The sequence below is a fragment of the Ixodes scapularis genome, unplaced genomic scaffold, assembly GCF_016920785.2.
Source record: "Ixodes scapularis isolate PalLabHiFi unplaced genomic scaffold, ASM1692078v2 PGA_scaffold39__5_contigs__length_11793443, whole genome shotgun sequence".
NCBI lineage: Eukaryota > Metazoa > Arthropoda > Arachnida > Ixodida > Ixodidae > Ixodes > Ixodes scapularis.
Genome location: NW_024609867.1, coordinates 9,668,583 through 9,687,642, shown reverse-complemented (window position 1 = coordinate 9,687,642; position 19,060 = coordinate 9,668,583). Strand labels below are relative to the sequence as shown.

Genomic DNA, 19,060 nt, shown 5'->3' with positions numbered 1-19,060 from the left:
TTTTCCAGTCTCGTTTGTGCTCTGATTTTTTAATTTACGTTGAGCGCCATGGCGGAGCCGAAGAAAGTTTTTTTTCTCTGAAAATGAGAAGTTTCTTCTCGCGGAGCTGGTGCCGAAATACCCAGTCATCGAGAACCGATGTACGAACAAGTCATCGACAGAGGCAAGGGCGAAGGCGTGGGAGCTCCTCACGATCGAGTATAATAGCAACCACGGGGTCCGAGCACGCGATTCAAAACAGCTCAAGAAGTGCTGGGACAACTTAAAAACAAAATGGAAAAAGGAAGTATCGTCCAACAACAGAAACCGCATTGCAACAGGTGAGTTTGCTTTTCATAACTACGTTGAATGAGGAGTCCGTGTGAGCCGGTGTAAGCTTGACGTCATAAACCCTGTATCGAGAGGAAATTGTGTTTAGAGCTTTCTGTTTTAACTTCGCCTCGTGTTCTATTCGTTTCAGGGTTTATTTAACGTGCTGGCAGCTGCATATCGGTAGTGTCCGATTCAGGTATCTAGTGTTACGCGAAAACCTTTGCTATCGAGAACCATAGGTTGTACTAGTGAAATCGGAGAGGCGCCGATCCCGCATTGCAGTGGCGCCGTCGTCTGTGCGTGTGTAAAAAGTGTGTACTCAGTAAAAACTTCCCTTTAAACCCACTTGGAATTCCAAACGGTATTAACTGGAACCAATGTGATTTAGTTGGTTCCAGCTGGCAACATTCTTCTAATGAAAAAAAAAATCAACTTTAACAAAAACTAAGCATTAACATGAGTTCTGATTGTTACTAATTCCAATTGGTTCCCGATTATTTTCTCCACAGACCCAGCCGGTACCAATAGGATTTTTCAGTTGGGAGTATATGAGGAATAACAGTATCAAGTTAACATTAGGTCTGTTTGATTCCACCAGAAAGTTCCGAACTAGTTCAGTGCGAGTTCAGAAAAGTGTAGTAGCAGTGAAGGAGTCGTGCAGCGGCGATGCAAAGCCAGCCTGGCGGACTTTCAGACAAGGTTTTAAGAAGGGTTCCATGCGTGCAGGCTACGAAACGCAGATTTTCCGAGAGCTGAAGGCAAGGACGTAGCACTTTCTTCAAAAGGGTAGACCTGAATTCACTAGAGTCGGACAGAGTAGCTCAGGTCAGAAAACAGTACCACCCAAGATACCACGTCTACCTCATCAGCCGCACCTTTAAGACTTTTGAAAAGCTAGCCTGGGTTGCTTGCCTCATCGAGGAAGCTATTCATGCCGAGCGGAACTGTGCCGCCGCCACCAGCCATGCACGCGCTCGAACCGGCATGGCGGGGACCCGAGGCATCTACGCAAGTGGACTGTCCGAACGAGACCTCCCTTCCCCACCACGTCAACCAGGAGGGTTGGTGTGGCATGCATGGCGTTCTACCGTGCGGGGTAAGCGGATGTTTATCTTCATCGAGGGGTCCCCTGAGGTCACAGCGGGGCCCCTGAAAGTCCCGAGCGGGGTTTGCCACGACAGGTGGGATGTCGTTGGCCGCGCCCTATCGAAGCTGGGGCCCAACGGAGATCACCACCCAAGCGAACCATCTCCATCAGTCTGCTCCTGCAAGTGCTGGGAAAAACTGGCACGCTGCGGTCGAAATCCCACAGCCATGCAGCATTGACCCCAGCCACAACAGAACAAACCCTCCCCTTGACAGCCGTTTGCAAGCCTAGTGGAGGCCCTCCCATTGTGGTCCTTTACTCCATCACTGAAGGCGGTCGGACGGGCACCTCAGTGCGAGTGGCCTAAGCAGGCAACTGTCGTCGTCGGACTGTTGCTATGAGTGCAAGCAGCCCGGACATCACCAAAACCATTGTCCAAGACTTCTGGACACTACAAACAAGAGGTGGCACGAGACGGCGGCAAAGACCCGGAACCAGAACAACCAGGGAAATACTACGGCCAGCGACGCTGAAACCAGACAGCCACTCGCCGACTGCCGTTACAGTCCCTGGGGGCAGCGAGGCCGCAGCACAGATTCCATCAGTATGTTGAATCCAGCCCGAGCCTAACATCATTGAACTGCGCATGACGATTTCGCTGCTTGATGTTCCCGTTGTCGCACTTCTGGATTTGGGGGCCGCTATCTCGTTTATAGGGGATTTCGTTTTTTTAAATCTGCGAAGCAAACAATATAAGCCTCCGGGAATACGAAACCCATTTGCAGGTAGCTTCTGGTACAGCGATGACAGCTGGAGGAGCCGTGAGGCTGCAGACTCTGTGTAATGGAAAGAAGTGGCATCAGTGATTTCTTTATCTGCCAGAACTCGTGGTAACCTCTACAGGACGGCCCCGCGGACCCTAACAGCAATGCAGCACAATGGACTGCTGTACCTGGACCTTGCTTGAGGATTGCCCGTCTGTCAGGGAAACGTTGAACAAATTAGGCGAGCGTGACCTCGAACGCGCCATCGCGCTCGTCTAGCGGCGCCGACTGGACCTTCTACGCCAGTCTGCCCAGCAGCGCCATCCACCCCGACGCCCACAACGACGACACTGTCATCGACATGCCAGTGAAGTTTGAGGGGGGGGGGGGGGGGGGTGGAGCGGCAGCTCCCCAGCCAGTTGCCCGACTACAGGGCACAAGTGGTGAACTTTCCCTCGTGGTGGCGGAGTCAAGCCGGCCACGCACGCATTGCACGCGCCGCCTAGATAAGGCGGATCAGAGGCGGCGCGCAGACAGTCGCTGGCGAAACTCAAGCGCCGCCAGTGCTTGTTGGTTTTCTGGTAGTATTTTTCATTGTCTCGTCCATGTCCAATTGAATGTAGTTTCTTGATGTTCGAACCGTTGGCTCCGTGTTATTCCTCCGGGTCGGGTATGCAGCAAGGCATGCCGAGGATAACTCGTGCAGCACAGAGATGAATCAAACGCGGCCATGCAGGGGCCGTGCAACCTCCGGTTAAATCGAATGCGCCAGTCCCTGCACTGCGCGAACTACTTCAGCCAGTTCAGGCGAATCGAACAGACCTATTGTTATGACAACGGTGTATTGTGCAGCACACAAAACTAGGGCCAAATGTTGTCTGTGGTGGGCATCCCTTTCCCAAGTTAAATTTGTGTGACTGTAAGTTGCGCTTTTACTCTTCACTGTAATATTTGCCGTTTTCCCGAAGTCTGTGGAACCTGCCTACAAAGTGGCGTCTATGGTATTACATCTCTTTAGGAGGGGGACCACCAGGAGCTGGCTTGAGCCAGCTTTCCGTACTTGTGGGGGCTGCAGCTTCACACATGGCCAGGAGGCTGGTCAACGGCGGCGACAGTGACGGCAGGCATGCCGGCCAAGCACTCTTTAGCGTGGCCGACGTCCTGGAGCCGATGGTAGTGCAACGGGCTGATGAGGAGCTCTCCTTGGAAGGCTTCTCAGGTAAGGGAAGGAAACCTTCCAGAGTTCTCTGGGGGTCGGCCTCCTGAAGGACGGTAACCCTCAGCTGCTATGTTCTACAAGGTGTTTGTAATTGATTTTACTGGACTGAGAGGCACACGTCCCTCAGTCCAGTAGATACTTTGGAGAAGCATAACGCGAAAGAGATTGAGCAAAAGATGGAAGAAACAAAGCAGACGCAAAGTAAGGCCTATTTGCTTGGTCGCATTGCTCCGTATTTATTCCACTGTTTTCAATACAATGCTTTCGCCGGTGGTTTGCGCAAAAGTAAAGCTGACTGAGGCTCGATAACTACTTTGCAAGTGATATTGTACCAACTTATGCATTTATGACCAAGATAACTTGCAATTTTGGCTTTTTGAATATGGAAGGAATGTAAAGTAGAATAACAAGTAGTGAAATGTTTCTATTCCTAAAAAGTCGTCTTACTTAAAACAAAATCAGCACAACTGGTACGAGATATTCATCCCTTACAACACCGTTGCATGTTTCTCTGCCAATATTACTGCCAGCCATATTTGTATAAATGTTAGTGCAACTTCTGAGGTTGTTTTCCGAACGAAATAGCTCGCGTGACCTGTCACACCAAAGGGAATTTTCAATTTCAAGTGCTGTGAAAAAGCACTTTGTCCACTGATCGACATCTGCCAAGCTTTCCCCTACTGTCTACCAGTTTTGCTGCTACAAAATCTTCTGGTGACTACTGTGCGAAATGTTTACATATCGGCATACAAGCTGCAGAAAGCCGACCTTTCACCTGTGTGAAATGGAAGAATGCATGGAAAGTCCATTGAGTGAATATGAATGATCCTACAAAAGTAGTTTTCTGACAGCTCGCAACTGAACACGCCGTAATGGGGTAAAAATGTGAATATCAAGGCCCACACTGTCGCATTGTAGGGCTAACGATGTGCTTGATGAGCAGGTACCTTGGATGAAATGTCAACAATCCGACCATGATGATGCCTGCTTTCTTTTCCTTGTTAGGAGCTCCGTGACGCGGTTTTCGCATTCGGCGAGTAGGTTCATGGCAAGGTTGCCATCATGCGCAGCCACGTAGTTTCCGAGAACGTCGAACACATCCAGTACACGTGCCATGGATGGCGGAGGCTGCAAGTCCGGCACGTCGTCTTCATCTGACTGCGCCTCGCCGCGGACACTTTGTATAATGTCCTCGTCACTCACTTCTTCATGAGCGATAATATCCATGTCAGCGTTGATGAAATCTTCCAGCGCGACACCGGATGGCGCAGTTCCGGCATTCTGAAGCGCAGCCCAAGAAGTAACTGCCTGTCTCGGCGGACGCACTGTTTCCTTATCCTCAGCAGAGTCGGCGTCTGGGTATTCGAGCTTGAAGCCCGCATGCGTGAAACAGTTGGCGATGACTGAACGTTTGGTTGCAGTCCATGCAGCAGCCATCATCTGCAGCGCGATGTAGAGATCCAACTTGGTGTCTCGACCTGCGTGCACGTTTAGTAGGAGACGCTGCATCACTCGCTGGCGGTAGGCACACCTGAGGCTTCTAATGACACCTTGGTCAAGGGGCTGGATTACTGAAGTGCAGTTAGTTAGAAAGTACTTAAGCTCCACATTTGTGAGCTTAGCATCCGGAATTCAGTGAGCGGAGCAATTGTCCAGCAACAAGCAAACCAGCCGGCCCTGCCTCCTCATGTCGCAGTCGAACCTTTCGACCCATTCCGAAAAAATTGCCCGCGTCATCCAAGACCGGCTGTTGGCCACATACTTGACGGGAAGACTCCTGTTCCCTTTCAAACAACGGGTCCTTGCACTCTTGCCAATAACCAGCTGTGGACGCTTGTCGGATCCGTCCATGTTGGTGCACAGCAGTATGGTCACGCGCTTTTTACTGTGTTTTCCACCATGGCAGCGCTGACCTTTAATTTCCAGAGTCTTGGACGGCAGTATCTCATAGAAAAGTCCTGTCTCGTCGGCGTTGTAAATGTCAGACATCTCGCAGTCATTCAACAAGGCAGAAACGTTTGTTGACATCCAAGCGGAAGCATTGCCTGTGTCTGCCGATGCCGACTCGCCACTAAGCGTCTTGCCGACAATGTCATGGCGGGCCTTGAACCTGTTGAGCCAGCTGGTGCTAGCTTTGAAGTTGTCGATTCCCACCAGGCAAGCGAAATTTAAGGCCTTCTGCTGCACGACGCTTCCGCTGATGGGTATCTTTGCCCTCGGTTTCACAAACCATGTGTACACAGCCTTGTCGAGCTCTTCGTGCGCCGGCGGTGTCAATTTTTTTCGTTTGGCCGATGTCCCCGATGCAAGAGCCTTTTTGACTGACTGCATCTTTCGACTTTAGGATCGTCGACAACGAACTCTGAGAAATTCTGAACTTTTCGGCGATGACAGCTTTCTTCTGTCCACTTGCAACTTCGGCCAGGATGCGAGCTTTATCTTGTAAGGATAAAAACTTTTGCGTTTTGCTTGGCAGTGCCATCATGCCATGCGCAAAAAGCCCCTGTACCGTTGTTGTCGTCGTACCGTACTGATAAAATGACAACCGACAAAGGAAGAAGAAAAAAAAAAGACTGAGATTTGGCTTTAAATAGTCTGCAGCGGAGCGTTATCAAGCCAAGAGCTAGAGAAACATTGGTGCAACAGTGTAGGAAGGCCAGCCTCATCGCCGTCTTTATGAAGTAATGGCGGCCTGCACGCCCGGTCAACGTTGCGCTCGGGTATCGGTTATAGTGGCAGTTTCTGGTGGTTCAACATGCGATTTAAACTTTATAGTAGACATATTTTATGTGCCAAAATGCACCAGTGCTCGAAAGTTTGTTTTTCGTATGGAAACTTAACCATTCAAACTTCGAATTGCTCTGTAAAATTTTGTTTAAGCGGAACAGCACAAGATTTTGTTCGCCGTAGTGAGAATTCTTATGCATTGACTCCTATGGGCCGTTGACGGGGAACCAAAAAATATTCGTTGAACCGGAAATTTTGTTGAAGCGGCGTTCGTTGAAGCGGGGTTCGACTGTAATGGGTTTCGTGTTAACACAGGAAAAAGGGTATCTTGCACTTCAGTATGTAACCTCCATTAGTCCTGTAACCAAATTAGTGTTGAAAAAGGATGTCCAGCGTACCTATAGGGAATAGAGCCTTCAACTTTTTAAATTCCTATAGTTTCTATTTTGTCAGCAGACTTCACATATTAGAGATCATAATGTGATGTGAATGTATTCTTTGTTTCTCATACTGTGTGCAGATTCTGCTATGGGTGAGCCAGAGAGCCAAGTTTCTGTGGTGCCTAGTGGTGGAGCAGCCCCCATGGCTCGAGTGCCCCTCACAGCTACGGTGCAGCTCACAGCTGCAGCTGGACCATCTGCAGCAGCAAGTGATCGCCAGGGAAGTCCCCACCGGGAGGCGCCTACTCGCGTTGGAGGGCGCTTTGAAGTGCTGGAGCGCACGCTAGGTGCTGAACAAGATGTTCGGCTTGGACATCTCACGCGGGACCAAGAAAGGAAGGACGAAGAACACGACCTCCGCCTTAAGATCCTAAAAGCCGAGCACGAAATGAGGCGGAGTGGCCATAAGCTTAAAATGAAGAAAATTAGAAACGAAAATAGGCTCGTCCTGCTCAGAATTGCTGAGGCAAAGAAATTAAACAGATAGAGGCCACAAATAGGAGCGTTGTGTGCAACATTGCCTGGCTAAAAAAATAAACAGTTAAAGGCCCTTTGTTTTGAGATCTTTTATTCGTTCCATATTTCTTCAAAAAATGAGATTCCACAAGAGCATCTACGAGTGTTACATAATTAACAATTTATGCCATGGCATGGGTCATTGAAAAAGAGTGTTATCTATGCTCTGTTTACCGGTTACTTCAACCAGGATGAAAGCCTTCGTCATGAGATAAGAAGTTTTGAAGGTGCTTTCTTTCCCTGATTGCTTGTGTTGCCTGATGGCAGCTTTGAGGCACACGACTGCAAACACATTGGCCAAGTTAATAATAATAATAATGCTTTATTTGATTTGTGCCCCAGAAGAACCAATAGGCTATAATGTGGCACATAAAATATAATACAAAAGAAAAATCCATAAAGATGTCTGCCACTGTTACAAAATATGGTGTGGGTCCATAGCCGAAAAGGTATAAATCAAGCTCTCGTTTAAAAACTAAAAATCTTAAAAAACATCAACATGAGGCGACAATTCATTATCACAAATTTGCATCTGCACCAATCGCGACAATTGCAATTGCGCAGAGGGATAAAATACACTCGTTCCTCTAATAGCACGAGCTGGAACATGATATACCAGCATAATCACCAATTCACTATCTATATGGCCGTGAACAAATTTATGTAAAAATAAAACATCACAAGCAGTCAGTCTTTTTAATAAATTGTGCAAAGAAAGTTCTCTAAGAATGTACTCATAGTCTAATAACATCTTCCAAAATACCTATCAACAATTGGAACAAATTGTTTTTCAACCCTTTCAATTCGCTCTGCTTCAACTGCAGTCAGCGAATTCCGTACAGCACTACAAAACTCGGGTCTACCTAGCAACAAGGAGCAAAACAAGCGGACGACACATAAAGAATTTGAAAAGTTACGCGTCACACGTGATATTCCCATAGCTCGAAAAGCTGAAGCAACATTCTGACTAACACGACTTGAAAAGGAAAGATTGCTATGAAAATAAACGCCGAGGTCACATACTTGTTCAACCGATCGAATAGTACAATTGCCAAGTATGTACGAGTAAGAAATGTTTTCGCGTTTTCTACACACAGTGAGTACATTGGTTTTAACTGGGTTAGCAAGTAAAAAATTTTCAGAACACCGTTCAGAAATGCGTAATATTTCATCCTGTAAAAAAACACAGTCATCTTGTGATTGAATTTTCGTAAAAAGTTTGATGTCATCCGCATATAAAAGCATCCACATTGTTTACGCACAAGTTTCGATCATTCATAAATACAAGAAAAAGAAGTGGCCGTAGGTTTGATCCTTGGAGGACACCGAAAGAGGGTGCAAGAACTTAAGTAAAGTGCCTAGCAATAATTGTGTTTCTCACGTTCGTTCCTGTGTCGGCTGGAAGCCGCGGCAACGGTGGCAAGGGCCTTCTGCGCCTGGGCTTTGGCAGTGGGGGCAGGGGAACGGATGGCGGACAAGGGTCCAACAGTTGCCGTCCCAGGTTGTGGAGAGCCGCGCAGGCCGTGATGATGCCTGCAGATCGCTCGGGCTTGTGCTGAAGCCTCATGTCGAGGCATGGAAAGCGCCGCTTCCAAACCCCGAATGCCCTCTCGATGCTGTTTCGAGTTTTGATATGGGCCTTGTTGTACCTGCATAGAAAATTTCGTTTTGTGTATAGGCAAGTTCCCCAACTTGGTGAAAATAGTCTTGTATTCTCAGGTCCCTTTTGTGTTGTGATAAAACAGACGAAACTTGGCCATACATAAAAGTGCAAATTCCAAATTGAGCTTAAAGATGCAATGTTTGTGACTCCTGTAGCATGTGTTCCTTTTTTGTCCCGTTATGCCTTCCTTGCCTTATTACTCTTGCTTGTCAGTGCATAGTCGCAGATTTTAACTTCTGGAATGCTGCTTATGGTTCAGCACTTGTGTTAGCTCGTCGAAATAAAAGTTCAGATTGTGTATAAGTATTTACCATGTAAGAATTTACCACGATAGGAATTAACAGCTTGAAAAACGAAGACAACGGAAGGAACACACACACACACAACAGGACAAGTGCTGTACTGGCAACTCTTGTGTTCCTTCCAGTTGTCTTCATTTCCTCTGCGGTTAATTCCCATCACATTCTATTTTTAGAAGCTTGCAGTAGCTTTTAGCTGGAGTCGAGAGTGGAATGAAGCAAAGTATAGCCTGCTTATGCATGATTGATGAGAGCATGTAGAAATCACGACATTGGACTCCCGATCTGCATACTCACAAGTGCATCGTCACCTCCGTCATCAGCTTTGTATGACAATGCCAGCTTATAAGCACTAAAACTGTTTACGCATAAATAAGCTGTGCAATCCTGACACCTATTTTACTGCTGGGGTATAGTGCGAACAGCTTACTTGTCATGAGGGCTGCCTGCCTTGCCTGGATCTGCAAAGGGGGTCATCAAATACGGTGTGCAGGCATAGCCCATGTCCCCAAGGAGCACCCCAGTCATCACTGCTTCCTCGTAGAGGACCTTGGCTCGACAGTTATCAAAAATCCTACTGTCATGGACGGAGCCAGGCCAGCTTGCGACGACGTCGATGAACTGGAGCTCGGGTCCTGTGATGGCCTGTAGATGCATATACACATTGGGAATAAATGTGGAGTTCATTTTTTTCTTGAAATGAGTCACATCTTGACACCGAAGGTTGGAACTCTCTTCTTACCTAAATTATGGCTTGTTTAAAAATCTAAAATATTGATGCATTAAATAGAAATATTAAGCACTTTGCAGACATTTCCCTTTTCGATATGGATATGCAAAATAAACTACTCAGTGGAAGTTAGTTAACAGTTAAGCCTGGGTGTGTTTAGTTCGCTAAAAAAATCAAGTGAGTGCTTCCCTGCGTCAACACTTCTTTCATAGCAGCATCTTTGAAAAGTATGATTAATGACGCGGGACATATATACGTTTCTTGCGAGCACATAAAAATTTAAAAAAAAAGAAAAAAATATATATATATAGATCTATGAAGGGAAATTAGCGCACATCGCAAAACTTCTCGAGTCGCTCTTACCTGCACGTTGATAGAGAAGTACCCTTTCCGGTTACGGAATACTTCAGCGTCGTCGCCGCCGGGGCTCTTTATCCTCACGTGTGTGCAGTCAATGCAGCCGCTCACTCCCGGAAACTTTCCGATCTTGTAAAAAGCGTGCGTCACGCTGCGGCGCCCGGTAGCATCGGGAAACTGTACCACTTTTGGGAAGAGTTCCTGTATGATCAGGTCGGTGATGTTGCCGACGACGCGACACACAGTGGGCTGGGAGACGTTAATCAGATCGCCGATGACCGTCTGAAATGCACCTGCCCCATAAAAACGCAGTGCCACCAACAGCTGGAGCATAGGCGAGAGAGGCTTCCCACTGTCGTCGGTGCTCGGACGAATGCTCAAAAGGCACAACAGTTCTCGCACCGTCGTTTTGGAGAAGCGATAGCATGCCGAGAATTCCCGATCACTGTAAACCTCCATAGGGTTTCGCCGATCCCTGAGCGGAGGACGCACGATAGGTGGGACCGGGTAGATTTCTCCGTTGCATAATTCGGCTGCCCTACACCAATAGTCAACAACACTTTCGAAATCATCGTAATCATCGAGCTCCCGAAACGTCGCCATGTTGCAAGTAGAAAAGGAAAGGAAGCATCGAAGGTAGCTACGTTGCTTCCTTCGTTCGTAAGGAAACGTCTCAGGAAACCTTTGAGTAAAGGAGCCAATCTAAGGTAAGGTTTATTCATGATTCGTAAATGTGGCCACTTACGAAAGGAAAGGCGCTGATCTAAGGAAAGGAACCTTCCTGAATTCGGGGGTTAGAATCTGGTCGTCTCCGATCATTGCGGGATCCGTTTGGATTCGCGGTGCTGCAACACTGCACTTAATCTGTTCTGAAGTCACAAGACAAGGGAACTTGATTAAGGTATGTCAAAGTACTTCTGTTTATGGTATATTCATTAACTGCACACTAAACATCGTAACACCTTTGTGGGTGTAAATGACTTGTCCTATAACTAAAACCCACTTGGGTGTAGGAAAACACCCTAGAAAAATGGCGTTATTTCTAACAGCCCTAAAATAGGGTGTTTTTCGCCAACACCCTTAAAGGACGGCTTTATACCGAACACCCTTATGTTAGGGTGTGATTCCACTGTACACCTTTTTATTAGTGTGTTATGACTGCGCAGTACGCCCGCTAAATTGGGTGCATCACCGCCAGAACAAGAAATAAAAAAGGCGCGATTACCAACACCCATAAAGTAGGGCATAATAACCCAAAAAGTGGAAGGAAAAATGACTGCAAATGCATGGTTGACTTTTTATTTTTTGATCAAGGTTCTAACAGGTTCTACAAAATTCTTTATAGACGATTGCAAGCAGGTCATCTGGCCGCAGCCATGTCTCTGCTTATGCGAGCAAGTGCGTGCCATTACAAGCGTGCCAAAGGGCAAAGCTACGTTCACGCGCACGTCATCAAACTTGGCGAAGGCAAGACTGAAATAAATAGTTATTTTTTATCCTCGCGATTTCATCACGACCAAGACGCTTCTAAACCAGTGGCGGTCCGTGCGTGTAAGGTCATGAATATTTCAACCGAATATTGTTTCATAACCCCTTCAAATTGTACAACCGAAGGCCCTAATTAAATCTCCAACTGTAACTTTCTTGTGAAGTTTATGCTTTCTTGCACTGGTCACGGGCACAAAACTGGCAGGCTTGCAAAGACGGTAAGACCGGGAGTTTCTTGGAACGTAAGTGGCAGCTTATATTTGTAAACAGTAAAATGGTCTATTGAAACGGAAATAGAAGGCTATGTTCTACAAATGGTTCGTTTCTCCTAAGAATAAACAGAAGTGACAGAAGTGACGATATCGCGTTTGATTGGTTAGAGGTTCAAATGACGAAAGTTACCCTTTTTCGCCATTCGACCTTCTAACCAATCAAACGCGATATCGCCGCTTCCGTCACTTCCATTTCTTTTTAGTAGAAACGAAACATTTGTCGAACATAGCCCCCTTGGACTACTGTCAAAAGCATGCTTGCAGAGTACTTACAAATAAAACAGCGATCTCATGTAATCCGTGATAGATTCATAATCCGATTCGGGCAGCACAGAACTATCCACATACACAATGTCGAGGATGAAGGCGGTCGCTCACATTCAGCGGAAGTTTTGCGTTCGCCAATGAGCACCTCTCTGTCGTGATAGTTGGGTAATCCGATTCGGGCAGCACAAAACAACGCAAGCACAATGGCGAGGTTGCAGGCGGTCGATCGCATTCAACGGAAGTCTCGCGGCCGCCGATGAGCAGCTTTTTGTCGAAACGTGTTCAACAAATACAGCACAATAATTCCATGGACTCCCACGAAATAAACGACCATTTGCGAAAAGTTGGCATGTATGTATCCCGGCCGTTCAAGACGAAATATCACGGCCGCGACTGAAATGCACGAAAAACTGGAAAGCACTGACGGGCGCCCCCTTTTTTGTAAACCGGACCTACGTGGCCCCTGCAACTCATCATAACTTGGCATACGGCAAAGACTACGGCCCCAGTAGCCCATCAGCGCGTCAGAGCGAGTCACGTGAGAAAGTTTCGTCCAAGCGTCCTTGTCCTACGGAGAGCGGTCACCTGTTTCGTGTTACCCCTCTGATTTGCTAGAAGCGGCCTTCGCACTCGCTCCCAGCAACACGAAGACACAAAAGAAGGTTTGGAGGCTTATTAGAAGACGAGGTCAAAGGGGGTTGGACAACACAGCTAATCTCCCTCTGCTGCTTTCTATTGCCACCTGCCCTGCCCAGGGAAGGTCGCGAAATCGGACTCGTCAGGACTTGCTTTGCGTAGTACAACCTTGAACGTCTCAAACTGCCACTCATGTAGACGCGCATGCTCTGGTGCGGACCGCGAGATCACAAAATAAATACGAAAAACAATTTTGAACGCCGTCGAAGACGCGGTTTCACGTGTACCAAAGAAAAACCGGGAAAAAAAAGCGTCGGGAAGCTAGATATTTTGGTGTCATTACGCAGAGATAAGAGTCGCGTCCCTGGGGGTGTCATTAATCCGGCACTTTCGATTGTCTTGCGACATTGTTTCTTCAGAGCTACACTCCAAAATAAAGTCTCAGTGAACGTGCTATAAGTAGTGCGAAACCCAGTCAGGTAAGTTTGTCATGTCCGAAATGAGGGCGTCACAGTTTGCTTAAGACTTCAGCTTAAAAGGTCTTTCTCAGGTTAAAAGTAAGCAGATTCTATTTCACTTAATCTTGCTTTATTTTGTTTTTTAACGTCGAATTTTAGGCAGTCAAGAAATAGAAATACCTCGCCGGCATAGCCGATTCACGCAGGACACTCTGACAGTCAACCAAAAACGGTGCCACGTACGGTATGTCAGGATAGCGTCGGCGCGACCCATCCCATTTTTCACAGATATTGGCTAGACCAAACTAATATCGGTACAATCTCCCCGATTTATTTTCATAACAGCGCAATACTGTGTGCTGCCTAGGTTGTGTATTTACTCGTCTTCGTTCATTTTTCTTTCTTTTTTTTTTTGCGAGCGGTGATGATTTTTTTTTTTTAATCAAGGTTGAACCGATAAAACTGATGCACGCGTGAAACGTAATTTTGGGCTCGTGTCGGACGAAGAGTTCAATAGGAGTTGCAAAAACTATTCTCTAGCACTTCCTAATCATACGCGACTCCGTGTGGCGATTAATTATACTCGAAGTTTGCACCGCCGCACATCAAGAACAGTTTCACCAAAGCAATAAATATGAACGGCTATGAAATCATGGGTGTATTTGACAGCATCACCATTACGCCCCTTTCATACCGTGTGGATGAAGGGCGTGAAATTCGCCCGTAGACCCTTTTTACACGGTTTCAGACACCTTTGCAGCAAGTGGGGCGTAAAGAGGGCGTGTAACGGGTGTAACACGTCCGCACACCCTTTTTAAACCCACCGATATTCAAAAATCGCGTAAAAAGCGTGTAAAAAGGGTGTTTTTGCTAACCTACACCCTTCTTACACCCTTTTTACACGAATATGGGTGTTACAATGTTTAGTGTGTGCGCCGTCAGAAAATGTTTTATTTTGAGAGCGTTCTCTAGCTTCCAAAGCACGCGCCAGCTCTATTCTTTTTGGCACCATGGTTGCTTATTTTGTTACGCAGCACAGAGACCTGATATTCAATCGTATCGAGCAAAATGCCAGTTCTACCGATCGCTTATTTTTTGTGTTTTGCAGACCCTGGCAGGATCGCTTTACCATAAAGGCCTGTTTACACATGCAGCAGAGAGCTACAAGCATAGCGCTGACCTAGCGCTAAGCGAGTGCTGCCGGGAGCTTTCACCAGCTGTGTATCGCACCGTCAAAACTGTTGCTTATGGCAGACGAAATGCAGCTCACGACACGTGAGCAGCACTACTTCAGCGCTTCGCTGCGTGTGAGAACCGGCCTTAATGGAGACATTCATTCGATTGTACAGACTTTCGCGTTGATGGTGGGAGCTCGCTCCGTCAGTTTGAAGCATAGTTTGAGAACGCACACGCTGGGTCTGTAATTCGCAGCGAACAGCCTATTAAAATATAATATTGCGCTGGTCTGCTGTCAACAGATCGGATGTTAGATGTGAACCATTGTAGCACTTTTGTAGCCTATTTGTTATTTTAATATGTGTGTTATATCTCATACTTTTGCTGAGCGATCGGGTATTTCACGCTGCCCCTGTTGCTAATAATCCAAATTCCTCGCAAACAGGCAAAAAGCTGCAGGTGCCCCATTAAACGGTGCTTGGACCACGACCGGTTTGGACAGCCGTCCCAATGTTCAAGCCATCGTCGACGCAAGTGCACTTTTCGGAATCTGGCCTTATCGTGGAGTGTACCACTCAGGAACTTTGACTTCAGTCATCCTTGAATGCGATGTGTATTTACGAGGCAATAAAGCTACGTTTAACCTGAACTGCACGATTTCGTTTTGGAGATTTGTGGCTCGGGACCAAATACAAAGGATAAACCTTTAGTCCCAAGGGTCTAAATCCAACGGCGCAACGTTTAGGCCCAGATGTTCCAGTGCAAGGGCCTAACAGTCGGTCTTCGGGGTCCATTTGAAACGGTGTAGCAGTTAGTCTTAGGGGTCCAAGTGCAAGGGCCTAACAGTTCGTCCTCGGAGTTCTATTGAAATGGTGTAACAGTTGGACCCAGGAGACCAAGTGCAGGGGCCTAACAGTTGGTCCTCGAGGTGCAATTGAAACGGTGTAACAGTTAGTCTTAACGGTGGTAGTGCGAAAGACCAATGGAGGGGCGCAACTGTTACTCCCCTTCCCGTTAGTCCCCGGGGGGACTAATGGTTGTGGCAACACACTTGCTTCCTTCGGGGACTAAGTCGCGTTCCCCTTTTTTTTTTTGACTGTAGACACGTTTCGTCGACACTAACGTTTCACCGTTACTCGTTACGCGAAATACACGCTGTAGGGACATTTCGTCGTGCGTGTGTCTCTGAGGCCCGTGCTCACCGACTCAGCCCACCCGTTCACATCGCTTCGTAACGACAGTATGCGGCGGCTCATTAAAAAAAAATTTTCACCCTACCTGTGATACCCGTACATATCACCTCCTGCACATAACCTGGGGCGGCTCATTACAAAAAAAAGAGATGTTTATAGGCGAAAGCTAACCTGAGCTGTCGATGACACGTCGTTCGATGAAGTGATTATATCGCCAATGAGTGACGACTGCCGGCACGATTTCGGGTAAATAATTCTGCCGGCTGCTGAGGTAATAGACACTACCTAAGAATCACCCCGGTTCTTGTTCGCTGAGTAATCTCCTCAGTTGTGTAACAGCTTCGTTGTACATCTTCACATATCACAGATCGCTTGCACGTTTGTACTTGTTTACGGAATAGGCTGTCTAATAAACTTACAGGAGATTTGAAAACAATCAGTTGTGTCTGGTTACCTGTCTTTTTGCAACCCCCTGGGCGCGTACATTTTTTGCAGGTTTCCTTGAGGTGGGTGCACAAAGAGGTGTAATGGTACATCATTGAATGAGGTGTATATATGTTCCATATGAGCGGGGTGGGTGTAAAAAACAGTGTAATTGCAAACTCTGTTGGCGGGTGTATCTTCGTTCCCTATGAGCGAGGTGGGTGTAAACAACGGTGTAATAGCAAACCCTGTTGGTGGGTGTAGAGAGAAGAATACTTGTACACCATAAATTGGGGTGTACCTGCACACCGAAATGACAGTGAGGGTGTAAGAAAGGAGTAGTGACACACCCTAGTATGGGGTGTATCTATGCACCCCCAAATGCTGAAGGTGTATAAAGGGGTGCACATATGCACCCCTAAAGAGAGTGTATATATGCACCTCGTTTTGAGGTGTACTTGTACACCTTTATGGGTGTAGTATATGTGGCAGCACTCACACTCCCTGTGGGTGTACCCACTACACCCCTTTTTTAGAGTGTAAGAGGCTTTTGCTAGGAGAGACGCTTCAACTTCGGCTCCATTCCAAATTGAGTACGCCAGCGGCTTGTCTCGCCCCAACGTCGGAAAGCTCCAGTGTTATCCCAAAAAACAACCTCGAACTAATTCATCTCGAACAAAACTGAACGACGGCCCACCTCCACAGCGACATAAAGGGGAGAAGATTCGGTTGTGCGTCTGTCACGATGGAAGTTTATTCAAGAGTTCAAAGACGTGTTCTTTCATCGCAACCTTTAGTTTAACCGTCTCCTTCTTTTTGCAAGTAAATACATTATTTGTATTGTTCTCGCCCTTAAGTCTTACCTTCAGGCACGATTCCGGTCGAACGTGACATCGTGCTTATTTGGAAAAAAGACCTCGTTCCCATCGAGTTGGGAAAGGATTACTACAAAAAATGACATGCACCATCACTTTTGAATGCAAGCATAGAAGAAAGATGTGACGTTAGTTAAAAAGGTCGCACGTTATGGCGGATTTTAAAATATAAATAAGAGTAGAAAAATTCCCATTAGTTGGAATGCTGAAACTCACAAGACTGCTGAACGAATAGAGAAATGATGACTGCGACGGAACGTCTTGTAATTTTTGGTAGTTTTGAAGGCATTGCATTTTTATCTGCAGTACTCTAGGATCTCGAACAGCGCGCCTTGTGTGAAAGTACTAATCTAGTGACTTCGCGTTTCGGTTGTGCGCCTTTAGGTTCTAGCACGTTTCTTATGGACGCTGTAATATAAAAACGCATTTATAAAAAAAAAAAAAAAATTGGCCGCGACCTTTACATTTCAAGTCCTATAATCTATCAAATGCATTATAGAAAATTGATGAGGAAATTGGTGAGGTAAACCTGCCGGCCATATGGAGGTGAACACCTTACCTGGTTTCTTGCCTGTTTTACAGCTTCCTAAAGCTATATTAACACTTGACGCCTCAAATGGTACGTGGCTTTGGGTCTAAACTTTGCGTTCTAGCCCTCTTCTGGAACAGAGTTTGTTCTAAAACTTGCAGGAGCGTCAAAAACAAGAAAAGGGCTGTTCACCTTCATATCGCTCACGGGTGTACTTGGTATGCCACGTTACTCTAAAAAAAAGGGTGTAGTGGGTACACCCACAGGGGGTGTAAGTGCTGCCACATATACTACACCCATAAAGGTGTACACGTACACCTGAAAACGAGGTTCATATGTACACCCTTTTATACACCTTCAGCATTCGGGGGTGCACAGATACACCCTATACTAGGGTGTGTCAATACTCCTTTCTTACACCTTCACTGTCGTTTCGGTGTGCAGGTACACCCCAATTTAAGGTGTACAAGTATTCCCTTCTCTACATCCACCAACAGGGTTTGCTATTACACCGTTGCTTACACCCACTCCGCTGATAGGGAACAGAGATACACCCACCAACGGGGTTTACTATTACACCGTTTTTACACCCACCCCGCTCATATGGAACATATATACACCTCATTCAATGATGTACCATTACACCTCTTTGTGCACCCACCTCAAGGAAACCTGTAAAAAATGTACGCGCCCAGGTGGTTGCAAAAAGGCAGGTAAACAGACACAACGGATTGTTTTCAAATCTCCTATAAGTTTATTCGACAGCCTATTGCGTAAACAAGTACAAACGTGCAAGCAATCTGTGATATGTGAAGATGTACAACGAAGCTGTTACACAACTGAGGAAATTACTGAGCGAACACGAACCGGGGTGATTCTTAGGTAGTGTCCATTCTCTCAGCAGTCGGCAGAATTATTTACCCGAAATCGTGCCGGCAGTCGTCACTCATTGGCGATATAATCACTTCATCGAACGACGTTTCATCGACAGATCAGGTTAGCTTTCCTCTATAAGCATCTCTTCTCTCTCTCTTTTTCTTTTTTTGTAATGAGCCGCCCAGGCTATATGCGCGAGGTGATATATACGGGTATCACAAGTAGGCTGAACATTTTTTTAATGAGCCGCCGCGTACTGTCGCCACGAAGCGACGTGAACGGGTGGGCTGGGTCGGTGAGCACGCGCCACAGAGGCATGTCCCTACAGCCCCTACAGCGTGTAATTCGCGTAACGAGTGACGGTGAAACGTTAGTGTCGACGAAACGTGTCTAGAAAACGTGTATCAACGAAAAGGTGTCCATGGAACACGTGTTCACAAAACGCCGGGAGAATAAGAAAGTCACCTGCAGTTATCACATGATTGTAGACAGCTAATGGCAGGTGACTGCCGATAGAATTTCGGGGAAGTTATTCTCCCGGCTGCTAGGAAATAGACACTGCCTAATTTTAGACGTAATCCGGAACGGAACGGTCAATTGCTGCAAAGGAGTAGGTTGCAGCGCACTTACGATGAAAATACCGGACTTGAAATATGTAATCCGAGATAGATGTTGACACGGGCACTGCAGAACCACACAAACACAAAAAGAAAGGGGTCTATGAAGGTTCAACACGACGTGGCAGAAGAAGTA

The 19,060-nt window shown here is 46.7% G+C and overlaps 1 protein-coding gene across 1 annotated transcript; it reads left to right on the top strand.

Moving 5' to 3' along the window:
• Positions 1 to 273: 273 nt before the first annotated feature.
• LOC115325126 lies at positions 274 to 7,094 on the top strand. The gene is made up of 3 exons (XM_040210552.3): positions 274 to 320; positions 3,132 to 3,382; positions 6,630 to 7,094. The coding sequence occupies exons 1-3, from the start codon at positions 274 to 276 to the stop codon at positions 7,034 to 7,036; spliced, it is 705 nt and encodes a 234-aa protein (XP_040066486.1). The 3' UTR covers positions 7,037 to 7,094.
• The last annotated feature ends 11,966 nt before the right edge of the window (positions 7,095 to 19,060 follow it).

Coding starts and splice junctions, on each gene's coding strand:
- LOC115325126 (XM_040210552.3), top strand. CDS start 274: ATGGAAAAAGGAAGTATCGTCCAACAACAGAAACCGCATTGCAACAG. Junction 321..3,131: donor CAGAAACCGCATTGCAACAG/GTGAGTTTGCTT, acceptor GTTTTCCCGAAG/TCTGTGGAACCTGCCTACAA. Junction 3,383..6,629: donor CTCCTTGGAAGGCTTCTCAG/GTAAGGGAAGGA, acceptor TACTGTGTGCAG/ATTCTGCTATGGGTGAGCCA.